The 15,852-nt window shown below is 39.2% G+C and overlaps 1 protein-coding gene across 19 annotated transcripts in view; it reads left to right on the top strand.

Moving 5' to 3' along the window:
* The window catches only part of LOC107377409 (adhesion G protein-coupled receptor L3), a 410,636-nt gene that overhangs the window by 200,507 nt on the left and 194,277 nt on the right, over nt 1-15,852 (top strand). For all 19 annotated transcript variants that reach the window (XM_070547650.1, XM_070547654.1, XM_070547651.1 and 16 more), the window contains one exon: nt 14,913-15,022. In XM_070547650.1, the coding sequence (XP_070403751.1) occupies nt 14,913-15,022 (110 nt within the window). The remainder of the gene's footprint in view (nt 1-14,912; nt 15,023-15,852) is intronic.

The following is a 15,852-nucleotide window of genomic DNA, read 5'->3' as shown; positions in this document are numbered from 1 at the left end:
TTATTCACTAACCCAGGGGGAGGCCATGCTGGTCCTGCAGTGCCGCTGTCCGGCATGTTTTAGTTTTCTCCCTGCTCCAACACAACTGCTTCTGCAGAGCTTGATAACTTGGTGAACAGGTGAATCAACCAGTCAATTAAATTTGTTAAAACATGCTGAATAACAGGATTACCTACCCTGCACTAACCTAACCTAGCCCTAACCCTAATGAGACCTCCATAGTAGAGCTCACACTATTTAGTAAGACCTGAGCCGCTATCCTTCCAGAACATGACAAGCTAAGAGGTTCAGATCAGGCCAGACAGGAAGTCAAAGTTGTAAGCATTATATCAGGCACCTTTCAAAATAAAGGACACATGAAGATTTCCAGCTGATTGGCATGGGGGATCTTGCAATTCTGTTGTGATTTTGTGTCCTTTTGGGACAAGCTGCGTGGAACATTTCTACGGCTGATTTGCGTTACAGAAACTCCCAGTGGGAGGGGACACACTGCTGAGCTTGTGGCGTCTGTTACGTCAGGTCACACTTACGCATCCAGTGACAATTCCTGGCTCGCAGGTGGATGATGTGCACAAAATTGGTGCAAAAACAGATGCACTGCATAGTTGATGAATGCCCCAAAACTAAAGGTTCTGTGGTGGTTTGAAGTAAGTCTGTATTGTGCAGCTGAATAAAAATCCATTGGTTAAGAATTTATTTGTCTTCACATTTTTTTTGCTGCCAGACTTCAGTTACATTTTGAACTCACATTTGTAATTTTTCATCTGTTTGTGAAATTTTATATTAGGCCTTTATTTTTTCTGAAGTTAATCTGTTTCTGTTTTGAGATCATTATGACTTTATGTTTTATTTTGTTTTGAACTATGTGAAGCACTTTGTGATTCTATGTCTGTGATAAGTGCTATATAAAGAAATGTACATGCTACTTACTATACAGTAAGATCCAGTGTTGGGCAAGTTACTTCAAAACTGTAATGCATTATTTATTACTTGTTACCCTCATTTTAAAGTAATTCATTACATTACAATATTACTGATTTTAAAATGTAAGGCATTACACTACTTTTGCATTACTCTAAGTTACTTTCAACAAAACAACCAGTATGAGTTTGGTAATCTGATGCCTGGTGAACTCATGACACATCCGGTGGAAGGTGATGTGGTGTCTGAGCTAGGACTGCTGTTAAAAACAGTTCCTTAGAAGGATTGTTGATTAAATAAATGCAACAACAATCTGTACTCTCAGCATGCCGCCATCTTAGATTAACTGAGCAGGGAATGAGGTGGTGGGGCTCCAAGCCTATATTTGCCTTGGTCCCCAAATGCCTTGATACAGCCCTGGGTGTGGGACTGACCTTTGAGGGTGACCTGATTCTATCACATGTATAAATATTAAATGCTTATCTATTATTGCTTTTCACTGGTAAAAATGAGTATTGGGGATAAATCTACCAAATTTTTTCTTTTCAAGCATTTTGTTTTGTTTTCTTGATTTTATTTGAATAATTTCCTGCCCTTTCTCTCTCTAACCTTCCTGCATGCTGCATGTTTTCTTCGTCTTCCAGAAAAAACTGTTTCCTAGACTTCCTACTTTCTATCAGCCAAAGGGATCTTCACATGCGCGGTGCTCCAGCAGCAATGAGTTGAAATCACCGGGGCCCAGATTAACTCAGCTGAGCACGTCAGAAAAGTACAAAATACCAGAGAACATGCGCTGATATGAACGATCGCAGGGGAATTATTTTGTTTTAGTGAAGCAATTTGGTGAATTTTACAGCGGCCGCGTGCAGGATGCAGCTGGAGTATTTGAGCCGTTACCACTGCGTCCTCTCTGCCTGCAAAGCTGAGTCCATGAATGACGTCATAAATGCAGATACTGGAACTTTTTTCGGGTTTCCCGCAGTTTTAATTTTTAAGAAACGCAGCTTGATTCTGGGTTTAAAAATGCATTGTAATTACCGCATTACTGACAATTGTATCGAGTAAATATTACCATTTTCTTTCCCTGTAATGCCTTACATTACCACATTACAGCAAAAAGCAATGCATTACAGTAATTAATTACTTTTGTACCGCGTTACTCCCAATGCTGGTAAGATCCACTTGAAAATGAGGCCCAATTCAAATGTGAGTTAGTAAATGACACAATATTTTGTTTTAGAATTATTTTTTGCCAGACTGCTGGGATATCCACAACTTTTCATAAAGACCTGTAAAGAAAGTAAAGTCTGCTAGCTGGAGATCATCGAGACAAGAAATGAGCGTTCTACATATCTTAAATAATAACAAATGGTGCTGAAACATGGAACCATCTTCAAATAGCTGTGAAGTTTTTGCAATTTCTGGTTATCTGTGTAGCTGTTAGCTTGACTCCCGTCTAAGGATTCCTTCCTGTTTCTCCGGACTCTGAGTGCTCATAAGTAGTTCCAACCTGAGCTATCACTTTAGGGCCATCACTCCTCCTGTTATGCTCTTTCTTGTGGTTTTGGTTGGAGTTTGAAGTTTTTTTTTTCTCTTGCGCTGCACCAGGAGACAGGCTGAATGAGAGAAGATGGATGCTGCGGCGTGCAGCTGGGAAAGCTAATGAATGAAGTCGACCGTGGGTGGCGAACACCATCACTAAAGCGTAATGGGTCCCAATAGAGGAATGGGGATATTGACCTGTCCGTCACTTTTTTCTTCTTCTTTTCCCTTCCTCCCTTACATACAAATACAAACTCTGTCAAGCGTACACACACACACACACACACACACACACACACACACACACACACACACACACACACACACACACACACACACACACACACACACACACACACACACACAGGCACATGCACACATATGCACACTAACTCAGAATGTTTTACACAACAATGCAAACGTGCACCTTTTCTACATCCATGAGACATCTTTTAAGCACCTTGTGCATTATTTGTTTTCTTGACATACGGGTGGAGGCCAGGTGTGAAATTCTTACCTAAAACTAATTTTCTCCCAGAATGAAGAGGTTTCACTCCCTGAAGCAGACTGCTTTCATCAGACACCGCACTATATTGTATATGAGCTGTGGAAGACATGTCCCCCCGGATGCAGAATGCCAGCCTAATCATGCATATTTGGCTTACTTCAGGCAACATTCTTTGATATGGATTCTTTGAAAAGTAGCTTGAAGCAGTTTGGCTTCCTGCAAGCAGATTCAGCAAAGCATTTTCATCTTTTGAACTTTGAAATTTTATTGCATTACCTCCTTCCAATTTCTTTTCTGATATCAATCAACTCGGCTCTGAGGTTAGAGAACATTCCAGAGATTTCTTCCTTTATGACGGTCCTACGTTGACAAACCTGACATCTGCACTGTCCGTGTTTTGCTTAACCCTTTCTTATTCGTAACTTAATTCATTTATTCACCCATGCACTTACTTTCTTTGTCGGTAAGCCGAGGGAGCCGACCCTCGTAACCGTCGTCGAAGCAGCAGGGGATCAGCCTGCGATTACAGTTTGTGCTTACATAGGGCTCCCCCTCGTCAGCTGGTGGCTCCAGTTTTCATCTTAGTTATAACAAACAGCAGACGATCGAGCGGGAGGAAAAAGCAGTAAATCGGGAATCGAGAAGGCAGATTTCTTTCATTTGAAACGCTGTGTTTGGTTCTTTAATTCTTGTCTCATATCGATGATACCATCCAGATGTTATCCTCGATCGTGTGCTGCCTAATTAAAAACAGAATAAAAAGTCATCCTATTATTTTTTTCTGTAGAGTATTAAATGCATCTTCTTCTAGTCACCTGGGTGTACGTCCACCCATGCATATTAAAGCCACGTAACCATATTTGCATGCATAACTCATACTTTACTCTTCTTTCTCCTTTAGTTCAAGGAGGCCTACCTCAGCCAAGTGTGATGAAAGTGATGAAATCCTTTTAGCCACACTAATTGATATTGAGAAGTTATGTTGTGTGATGTAAAAAGCTTCTCTATGAAAATTTGCAATCAATTTGCACTTAAAAGATGTTATACTGATTTCTCCACACTGTGTGTGTGTGTGTGTGTGTGTGTGTGTGTGTGTGTGTGTGTGTGTGTGTGTGTATTGAGAGGTAAAAATGCCTCAATTTAGGTCAAGATAGGCTCAGATTAGGTTTGCAATCCATGTTAAAGAAATGTTTAATCCCTCAAGAGGAAGTTAAAATAAAAAAAAATGGTTTGATTAGAATTCCAGATGTGGTCGTAGTTTATCCTTTAAGGCTGCTTTTGTAAATCTAAAGTACATTTATGTTGCCTGTTTCAGTTCTCTCTCTCTCCCTCCCCCTCCTGTTGGTCGAAACCTGCACCTTCGCGCACCGGTGTTACGTCAGCATTCTGCTCGGTTTGGTGGCCAGGCTCGATTCCGTCTTTGAAATGTGTTTCCCCAACTACTTTGCACGGCAGCGGCAAAAGAGCATTTAGTGCTTATAACAAACTGATTTCCTGCATCCTCTGTGAGTTTAAACATCTTGTTCGTGCAAATCAACACTTAATATTGGCGCTAATTCAGTTATACTCCATCCCTGTGTGTGTGTGTGTGTGTGTGTGTGTGTGTGTGTGTGTGTGTGTGTGTGTGTGTGTGTGTGTGTGTGTGAAGAAGTTGCTCAAGTTGCCACGTTAGGCATAGTGGAGTCTCTAAAATAAGAAGTCAATAAAGGTACACACAAGAGTATAAATAGAAGTGTGTGTGTGTGTGTGTGTGTGTGTGTGTGTGTGTGTGTGTATTTGCCGTTATAAGTGGACCAATTATAACTTTTAACCTGTAGTGTGTGGATATTTCCACATTGGGGCGACGGTGGCACAGGAGTTAAGTGCTCGCCACGTAATTGGAAGGTTGCAGGTTCGAGCCCCGCCCAGTCTGTCACTGTCATTGTGTCTAGAGCCCTGCACGGGCCTAAAATCTGAGCCCGTGTCCGGCCTGGCCCGAGGGGGTGGAGCCCAGCCCGACCCGCTCCGAAAAGGTTTTCAGGATTCTCTGGCCCGACCCGAGCCCGACTTGTTTTTAACCAACTAAATGAAAACGAAGTGCGTCAATCCTGACCAATGTGTTAAAAGACGTGCAGGATCCGATCAATTTGTTTTTCCCTTATTTACCGTCACGGAGATAACGGGGCAGTGCGCGGCTCTGGTGGTAATCAAGTTAAATTTGATCTCTTTCCAACAATTTTCACAAGAAAACAAAACAGTTAAAAGCAGGGCTTGTGTTGACCGGATAGTTCCCGTACTTGACCGTTTATTTTGACGGAGAAAGAATAGAAAGAATTACCCCGACACATGCAGACGAACTGACACTTTATTCGTTACGGACATCGCAATCTTTTCTATGAAGATGAAATTCGTGACTGATTAAAATAATAAAATGAATGAGAACTAATGATAAAATGAATAAAAGCAACAAAAATAAAATTAAACAGCCTAAAAACCTGTTGATGCTGGTTCTACTATTGGTGCACTCATTTAAATTTGTAAAAGTCCTTATTGAACATTTTCGACAGGTTTAAAAAAATCGTATTCTACCATTTCAATCCAAATTTTGGTCTATTATCCTAAACGTTTGTCGTAGTTTCTATCTCCGTCCGGTTCCATCTCTTCCATTTATGCTTTTTATTTTTTTCAAAGTGACACCCAGGTTTAACCCACATTCTCACCTGCTGATTACAAACCTCCACGCTCTAAATAGAGTGATACAGAAAGCGCGGTGAGGGCGAGTGTGGGTGAGGAGATGGCCTCCTTGATAATTGTTTCTCCGTTTCATAGGCTTGACCCCTTATTTATCTGACCGGCATTTACCATCTACAAATTAACTCTATGCAGGCAGGGACAGGGCTGCTGACAGCTGACTGGAGTGACTGAGTGAGACGGATGATGAGGGAAGGTTCATGAACCCATAAAGCTCACCAGAGGAGAAAGCCTGCAGACCATATCTCATTACTGGCTCGGCCTGAAATAAGACGGGTTCCTTTTTTCTTTTTTTTTTTTTTGCTTGTCCCTCGCTCCTCCAATTGATTAGTCGGCAGCCAATCAATGTTAATTAAGGTGTAGAGAATCCTTTAATTGTGGCATATGAATCATTGTGTCAGACCCCGCCTTGACCTTCACAAGTCTTACACTGTGAACATTCTCACTGGTGAATAAATACCGTTTGTACACTGCAAGAAAGAAAAGTAGCCTGTAAGTGAGTTAGAAGGACTGGGACCTGGTAGGACTCGCTTAAACCATGATGGGTGCAAAAGCCATACTGGACTTTGTGCACTGCTTTTCATTTTGCAAGCAGATGCAGAGCCCCAACAGATCAATACCTGTCTAAATGGTTAAGAGTTAATGTTGTGAGATAAGTATTGCTATTATGCGAGGCGAGAGGCTCTCTGTGCATATGAAGCGGGGCTTTGACAGATGACTGCCAAAACCAGAATGGCACCGGAGAACACCACAGGCACCATAATTGTGCTCTTTAATGAAGACCTACATTCAATGCTGGAGATGATTTTGCAGTCAGTTGATTGTGTCTGCTCCCCCCATCCTCCTCCTCTTCCTCTGTACCACCACCACCACCATCCATCATGCAGTAATACTGCAACCTGTGCATGGTCTGGTGGTATACCCGTGACTTTCAACGCTTTTCCTTCACAAAGAGAGGACTTTGTCCCTGCCCGTGCCTCCTGACCCGTAGAAAAGGATGGACTTGGTGACTTCATTCATGTCAAAAAGCCCAACTTTTTTTCTCAAATGGACAAAACAACCCGTGTTTCTTTGACACTGAGCTTCAAAGTTTGGGAACCAGTTAGAATTGTCATCACTTTTTTTTTTACTTGCTTACAGTGAAGGAAACTTCATTTATGAAGTATCCTGTTTGGTAGTGATTTGGATGTATTCCATTTCCTTTGAGCATAACAGCTCCAACCTTCGTAATTTTGGTGGATTACCTTATGAACATCCTCATTCGGATCCATTGTCAACCCTTCACGTTAGTCATAAATATTTGTTCACAGCAGAAAAGCACCCCAAGATGTTGTCTTACTCTGACACCACGCCTTCCTTTTTAACCTAGTTTTCAAACAAAGATCCTGGTTATTTGTTAGGTTTTAAACTGTGTAGAAATATTTATTTCATTGGTGTTGACAGACTGACGTCACTCAGATGATGCACAAGTTCAGCCTCTTGATGTCTTCCTGCAAAATATTAATTTTAATCTTCCTTCTATGGACCAAACGAGACGTAACCCCATCAGACCCTTCGTCCTTTCTAAGACAGTGTTGGATTTTTGAACTTTATTATTTATTTCTCCTCAACTTGGTTTTGATTTATGATTTTTATTGTTTTTACTTTTAATCATTTACTTTTAAAAACATTTTCTAAATAGTTTTTTTTTCATGTTCACGAGGTTGTATAATATACTAAATATTTTCTACAGTTTAAACTGTGAAAATGTCTGAAATGTGTGTTTAGTAAACAGACTTTTCTTTAATAAGTGATCAAGTCTAACTTCTTCTCAATTTAAATGTTTTATATATATATATTTTTTTCCTTAAAATATTTAAATAAAAATTCTCAAGACATTATACAACAGTTCATTATGCACCACTCATGATCATTAAACATATTTTAATGTGGAATAAATACGCTAAAATGTCCAAATAAAGAATTTTGTCTGATGCGGGAGACATATTACATGATATGTTGGCAAATTTTAACCCCCAGTTGGACAACGTAGCCTGGAGACAGCTGGCATGGTTAGTTGGATCAAAAATCTATTAGTAAGATGTGACTTTACCTAAGTTGCAGTAATTCAAACATTTCAAATTCTGGAACCAAATCTGGGCACAGCTGACCGGTGTGAAATGACTATGACCCTACAGATAAAATGTGTTGCCAGCAGCCAACAGAAATAAGAGGATTGGGCACAGGAAGTAGTCAGAGTGTAGCATCAGAAAACCTAACTGTTACCCTAAAAAACTGAAGGTAGTTTGTCAAATGCATGTGCTTGGCTGAAGGTGAACTGATTCTAATCAAGCTGAAGTACCCAGATAAAGCGGTTGGAAACCGACTTCATCTGCATTTAAACTGATTTAAACAGAGCAGTGTTCTGATATAATCACCTCAAAGCAACACGCGTAACACCATCAAACAGTACAGTGCATCCCATATAAGCTGTGCTGCAGCGTTGTTGTTGTCCATTTCTTCGGCCATCGAGCATATCCTGTTTAAACTCCATCTGCTTCAGTGTTTGTTTGCTGTTTGTGTTGCTATTATCTACCCTAAAGAATGCCGACACGAAAGGGTATATGTTGCCTCCTACTGCACCGGAAAGGAAACCCCCCCCCCATTTAAATCTGATACAGAACCAGAGCAATTTTCAGTATTTAATCTTTACAAACCAATGCAAGTGGTTTCTGGCACCACAAATCTGATTATCTAATCCAATTGAGAAATGAGCTACAACAACTTCAAGCTATTTCAAAGTTCTATTTATTAAGTCTATTAATAAATAAGTTTATTAAGTGACCCAGCAGGAAGCAGGACAGATACCTCTACAGGCCAGTACGCATTCAGTGAGAGCTTTTGCTGTCTCATCGGCCCGACCTGGCAAACCGGGCCCGGCAGCGCCGAACCCGGCCCAGCCCAGCGGCTCCGAGCTTGACGTGGTTCTACCGGCCCTACCCAGTGGCACCTGGCCTGGCGTGGTTCGATCCGCCTGGCCCGGTAGCGCCGAACCCAGCGTGGTTCTACCGGCCCGGCCCAGCGGTACCGGGCCTGACGCGGTTCCATCGGCCCAGCCCAGTTCCGCCGATGGGGCCTAACAACACCGACTCCGGCGGGGTCCTGCTGAGCCAGGCCCAACAACATTCATCGCGTCGCGGTGAGCACGGAACCAGAGGACGACGGTTGCAGGTGAGAGGAAGAGATGCCAGGAGGAAGAGCCGGTGGACGAGGTAAAGAAATGGCCACAGAAGACCTGGAGGAGATCAAACGATCTCTGAACTTTATGTCAGGTGAACTGTCAAAAGTAACATCGCAGCAGGATCGATTATTGAGACTGATGGAGGAGGTGAAGGAGCTTAAAACACTGTTAACTGAAAAAGATAAGAAGATTTCAGCCTTGGAGCAAAGAGTTGATGAACTTGAACAATATACAAGACGAGAGGATTTGGTGATAATGGGACTAGAAACCCGACACAGAAGCTACGCAAAAGCAGTAGCAAATCATGACTCAGCAGAAGAGGCTTCAGACAAAGAACTTGAGGCACTAGAGCAGCAAGTTGTTACTTTTCTGCACAGCAAGAACATAACTATTCAAAGAGATGCTATTTCAATATGTCATGCACTGCCAAAAAAATTTGAGAAAGCTAAACCAACTATTATTGTAAGGTTTACCAGCAGAAAACAAAGAAACAGCGTTCTGTTACAAGCAAACAAGTTTAGAGGCACCAATGTGTACATGAATGAACATTTAACCAAAAAAAAATGGGACAATAGCTAGAGAGGCACGGATGCTAAAAAAGCAGAAAAAAATTGTAGCTACATGGACAAGGAACGGGAGTGTATGGATCAGAGAACAAGAAGGGTCACAGGCTAAGATAATAAAGGAGCTGGGAGAACTGGAAAAATTTAATTAACAGTGAAAGTTGGAAGAGGGATGTAGAATCAAGTAAAATCTCATATAACATCACATAAATGAAATACAAGTAAACCACAACACAAGCATATGGACATAACAACAAATACTTATGAGGAACTAGAATAAAAGATATATGATCCTGGAAAGGAACTAGAAAATAATTTGTACACACATATGAATAATAAATGTGAATATTTTAGTGAACAAGAACTAAGGGATTCAGTTTTGACAGAAGGAACACTCTCGATCATTCACTTCAATAGTAGAAGTTTGTATTGCAATTACTCTAAAATATTGGATTATTTAACACAAAATAAAAAACCATTTCAAATCATTGCTATAACAGAAACATGGTTAAAAGAAGGAGATGAGGAGGAGGTACAAATAGAGGGGTATGAAATGTACTTTATGAATCGGAATAATAAAAGAGGAGGTGGTGTTGCACTGTATGTATGTCACAATTTAAAAAGTAAAGTCATTCATAACATGTCAACAGCCATCCAAGATGTCATGGAAATGATCACTATTGAAATAATCTCTGAAAAGACAAAAAACATAATAAGTTGTATCTATAGAGCACCTGGATCTTGTGTAGAAACATGTACAAATACAATTACTGAGATGTTGAGCGGAATCTGTAACAAGGATGTATTTCTCTGTGGGGACTTTAATGTTGACCTGTAAAATGTAAACAATTCAAAGACAGCAAACGACTTCATAAATTCAATGTATCTACTGGGTCTGTTTCCACTGATAACCAAACCAACAAGAATTGACGCGCATAGCTCAACAATTATAGATAATATCTTTACTAATGCTTCAGAAGGGATAGAGAGAAGTGGAATAGTGATGACTGATATCAGTGATCATCTGCCAATTTTCACAGTCTATAAAAATCACCAGATCAAAAATCAACAAAAAATGGAAAAACTTATAAGGGACAGGTCACAAAACGCTATAGACGCACTGAAAAGAGATCTGGAACAACAAAACTGGGAAGAAGTATATGTTGATGATGTAAACATGGCTTACAATTCTTTTATAGGAATATTATGTAGTCAATATGACAAAAACTGTAAAACAAAAACTCAAACACAAAGAGGGAGGATGAACAAACCATGGATGACAAAAGGGCTGCTGAACGCCTGTAAGAAAAAAAATACATTATATAGATGTTTTTTAAAACTAAGAACAAGTGAAGCAGAAAGGAAATACAAAAAATATAAGAATAAATTAGTTTCTATAATCAAAAGACAAAAAAATGAATATTATAGCAATTTATTAGAAGAAAACAAAAATAATATTATAGCAACTTGGGGAATAATAAATAATGTCATAAAAATAAATCAAATAGCTTCAACTGTTCCAAATTATTTTGAAAACGGACAGTCTGAAATTAGTGAAACCAGTAAAATAGTAAATGAATTTAACAATTTTTTTACTAATGTGGGACCTGACCTGGCAAAAAACATTCCAAAAAGAACAAATTATAATATAGGTGAGAATATCAAAAGCAATAAAACAGTATATATTTAAGTCCAGTAACTAGTGATGAAATAAGAAATATTATCAATAATTGCATCAATAAAAGAAGTACTGACTGTGATGGTTTAGACATAACATTAATAAAAAATATAATAGAAAGTATTATTCATCCATTGACTTACATATGTAATTTATCTTTTGCAACAGGGACATTTCCTAACAGGATGAAAATTGCAAAAGTGATACCACTTCATAAAAGTGGAGACAAACATATCTTTTCCAACTACAGACCAATATCTTTATTGTCACAATTCTCAAAAATATTAGAAAAATTATATATTGCCAGGTTGGACCGATTCCTGATCAATGAAGAGATATTAAATGACAGTCAGTATGGTTTTAAAACAAATCATTCAACATCCATGGCATTAATGGAATTAACAGAAGAAATATCGGAAGCCCTTGACAAAAAAAATCATCTCATAAGTATCTTTATTGATTTAAAAAAAGCATTCGATACAGTGGATCATACAATTCTTATTAAAAAACTTTGTAAATATGGCATCAAAGGGATGGCCCTAAAATGGATAACTAGTTATCTTACCGATAGGCAGCAATATGTTCAAATAAACAACACAAAATCACATATAAATAACATTACTTGTGGTGTACCACAAGGGTCGGTATTGGGCCCTAAACTATTTATCATTTATATAAATGACATTGTTGAGGCATCCAATATATTAAAATGCACCTTATTTGCAGATGATACAACTTTTTACTATTCAGGAGATAATGTTGAGCAGATGATAGAAGTGATACATACAGAGATGAAAAAAAATTAAACTATGGTTTGATGGAAACAAACTATCATTAACAGTGATAAATCCTGTTTTATGATATTTAGTAATACAAATTCAAATGATGAAATTTTATTAAATATAGATGAGATTAATATTAAAAGAGTTCAAGAAGTCAAGTATCTGGGAGTCATCATTGATGAAAAACTGTCATGGAAACTACATATAAACAGTGTCAAAACTAAAATATCTAAAACGATTGCACTGTTACATAGAGCAAAAGGGTTGCTTGATAATAATTCATTATATTTGTTATATAACTCACTGATCGTACCATACCTGAACTACTGCATTGAAATCTGGGGAACAACATATAAAACTTACACAAATTCCATTTACATCTTACAGAAAAAAGCAATAAGAATAATCACAAGGAGCAACTACAGAGATCCGTCCAATCCATTATTTATTAAATTAAAAACACTAAAATTCCATGATCTGGTGGACTACAATATTTTAAAATTTATGTATAATGCAAACAAAAGGAACGTACCTGCAGGATTAATTAAACGATTTTCAAAAAGACATAGCAAATATGATTTAAAGGGACATGAATTATTTAACATACCTAGACATCGGATACTCGTAAAGGAACATTGTGTCTCCATATATGGAGTTAAATTGTGGAATAAATTGAATACTGAACTCAAGAATGCAAAAACAATATTGACTTTCAAAAAAGAGATAAAAAATAAAACGATTAACTTATATAGATCTGTTACATAAATGTGTGAGGGGAGGGGGGTGGGGGGGATTAAAGGAACAAAATATTAACCTAGTATGTGCTTGTATGTGTATATATGTATGTATATAGATCTGTAACTTAATGCTTCTTTCTGTGTAAATTGTTTTCTTTTTCTATTTTTTTCTCAAATTCATGGGTTGAGATTTTGTCGGCCAACAAGTCCAGGAACTATATTGTTCAATTTCCTTAAGAATCATATGATTATTTCATTTGTATTAATGCTATTTTAGTTAAAAGGGGCAGACAACATAAGTTTTTCTTCTTTCTGTCCCCTTTTTCATTTTGGCTTGCAGCAATTTAGTTCTGATTGTATTTTTATTTTAATGTCAATAAATGAAAATAAAAGATTAAAAAAAAAAAAAGTCATTCAAAACCTTTTTGTTAACTGTAAACATTAGCTGTCCACTGAAACATGTCATTCTTTTTCAAAACCTCATATAATTTTTTTACATTTAACATTTTTTCTGCCAACATTAAACAATAGTAATGATATTTTAACTTATAAGTAGAGCTGAAAAGTGCATAACCTTCACACGGACTTTTTCTCAAGATTTTGAGTTCAAAAAGCCTCGAACTCTGAAACTTTTCTAACTGTCGATTACATCAGTTTTACCACATAAAACACTTATCCTGCAAAAACGTAGTTCATTGCATGTTTTTCTGTTTTGTATGAAAACGTTTAGTTTAGCTGGTGGAAAAGTCCAGGGGCTTGTTAATATAAGTGGGGTGTAAGGTTGACTTGTTAGGTTTCATACTGTCGGCTGCCAAAGTTTTTAGGCAGAAAACACAAATGGGTCTTTCTTCATTTCCGACCATGTTCACGGTAAATCCAAGCGCTACGTCGGCTGTGTCATTTTCTGGTCTTTTTTTGCTGGCTACTTTCACTCCTTTCCTCTTGCGTCTCTGCCGATTTTCTTTCCACCGTCATAAACTTCTACATCTCTATTCCTCCATCACGCTCACTCTGCACACTGGGGCACCCGTTTTTGTGTGTGTGTGTGTGTGTGTGTGTGTGTGTGTGCTTGTGGTCGGTCTTCTTCTGCTGGGTTAAAAGGGCAGCTTATTGATTAGTTAGAGCACTGCTGCCACCTAGTGGCTGGGGTGGTTTAGCATTCCATTTTGAACAAATTATGCAAAAAAAAAGAATTCTGCATCTCGCCCCCCCCCCCCAGATAACCACCTGCACCCCCCAGGGGCGCGCGCCCCACTAATTGAGAAATACTGCCATAGAGCGACTTAGGCCCAATCTCAATACTCGCACTGCGCCCTGCGGTCTTCAGCAAAGTGCACTTGGAGAAAGTGTGCAGTAGGCCTCGAGTGTGTTGTACACAAGTGTGCAAATAATAGCCAAATTGAGACAGGAAGCATTGCGTCATCGATTGCAACCCATGCCGTGATGGTGGTCGCTGTGAATCTTTTTTCAAAAACCTTTATTAACAACTTTCAAACAAGCAATAAACAATTATTTGAAATAAATTTAACTGCATTGCTGCTTTGTCTAAACCATTCAGAGCATCAAATAATTGTCCTAAAATGAACTAATTTTATTAGAAAATACATATTTTCAGAAAAGGAACTTGAGCCTTTTCTCCCGCAGCAATGACTTGTGCGTAATTCCCTTGTTTGAGGTCTGCACCGCTGCGGACTTGGGTAAAGTGCAGATTAAGGGTGCAATGGGGGCGTGGTCAACTTCCACACTTGAGAATCGGGACACCCTACGCACTCGCACCCTTGGCCGGGAACGCGCAAATGAAGGGCACACGTGTGCAAGTGCGAGCATTGAGATTGGGCCCCAGATGTAAACTTGTCAGAGGAAGTTGGTGCATTACTGCCACCAACTGGTTTGTGTGTTTCACTCTTTAAACTGCTTCTCTGGTGGGAGTTTGATGCATTCAGTTGACTTTGGTTCATTTCACCAATCTTGTCATTTATTTGATCATGTCCCTTAATTGACATAAAAAAGTATTGATTAGCCTTTGATCAAAAACACATAGAGTGCTTTGTGGGTGTGAAAGAGTAGAAAGGCTTTTTTAAATGTGTAAAAAGTGTGAAAGATGTGTATTGGATTCTAGCTTTAGGCATCGGTCGACTGGAAGCAAGCTTGCAAGTCTAGACTTGATCAAAAAGTTTGCTACAGATTTGCTGTGTTATTAAAACTGTGTTCTTTATATCTTTCTGTTTCAGATGTAACAACAGGACCCAGTGTGCCGTTGTGGCCGGACCAGACGTGTTTCCTGACCCGTGCCCAGGAACCTACAAATACCTAGAGGTCCAGTACGAATGCGTGCCCTACAGTATGTATTTCACATTCTTAAGCACATTCCTCATGCCCATTTACAACGACTCGTCAGCATTTTAATCATTAGCTCGCTAGTGCTAGTGTTCACAAATATCTCAAATGAGTCACTTAACATGGTGAAACATCAGAACATTTTTTAATCATTACACCAGCTTAGCATCAGGTTTTCCAGCATAAGCATCACCTTTAGAGTGTTAGTGTTGAAGAAAAGGTTGTAAATTAACAAGACTGGAAAGAAATCCATAGAATCAATTATTAAAATATTTTTGAAAGAGAATAAAGAATATGGCAGCATGCCAGTGTGACGCAGCTGACATTGTTTTGATGAACAAGTCCAAATCTGAGAGTGATGGTTCTCAGCAGGAAAAAGGCGGATTGCTATAACTCCAGATCCAGGGAGAGGTCCGTCCAACCTCAAGTGGAGGAGTTTAGGTATCTTGTTTTTGGATTGAAAAATAGAGGGAATGGTGGACAGGTGGATCAGGGAGCATCTGTTGTGGTGAAGACTGAGGAAAGCCAGAAATCAAAGCCAGTGATTTACTGGTGATGAGCTTTTGTCATTGACCAAAAGTTTTCTCTGCAGAGTGGCAAAGCTCAGCCTTAGGGATAAAGTGAGGAGCTCAGACATCGGTGAGTGGCACGGAGAAGGGTGTTGGGTGTACCACCGGCCCGTCTTGCTTAGACCATTAGGGAGGTTGAGCTTGCACTTGTGCGGTAGGACTAGAAAAGGTGGTGAACTATGCCTGGGGTGGTGAAGCCAGAGGAAACTGTTCGAGGCCCATAGTGGATCCAGATGTGCAAATCGGTCCCCAAACCTGGACAAAG

The sequence above is a fragment of the Nothobranchius furzeri genome, chromosome 2 (assembly GCF_043380555.1).
Source record: "Nothobranchius furzeri strain GRZ-AD chromosome 2, NfurGRZ-RIMD1, whole genome shotgun sequence".
In the NCBI taxonomy this organism is placed as follows: Eukaryota; Metazoa; Chordata; class Actinopteri; order Cyprinodontiformes; family Nothobranchiidae; genus Nothobranchius; species Nothobranchius furzeri.
This window is presented reverse-complemented; position numbering and strand designations above follow the sequence as displayed.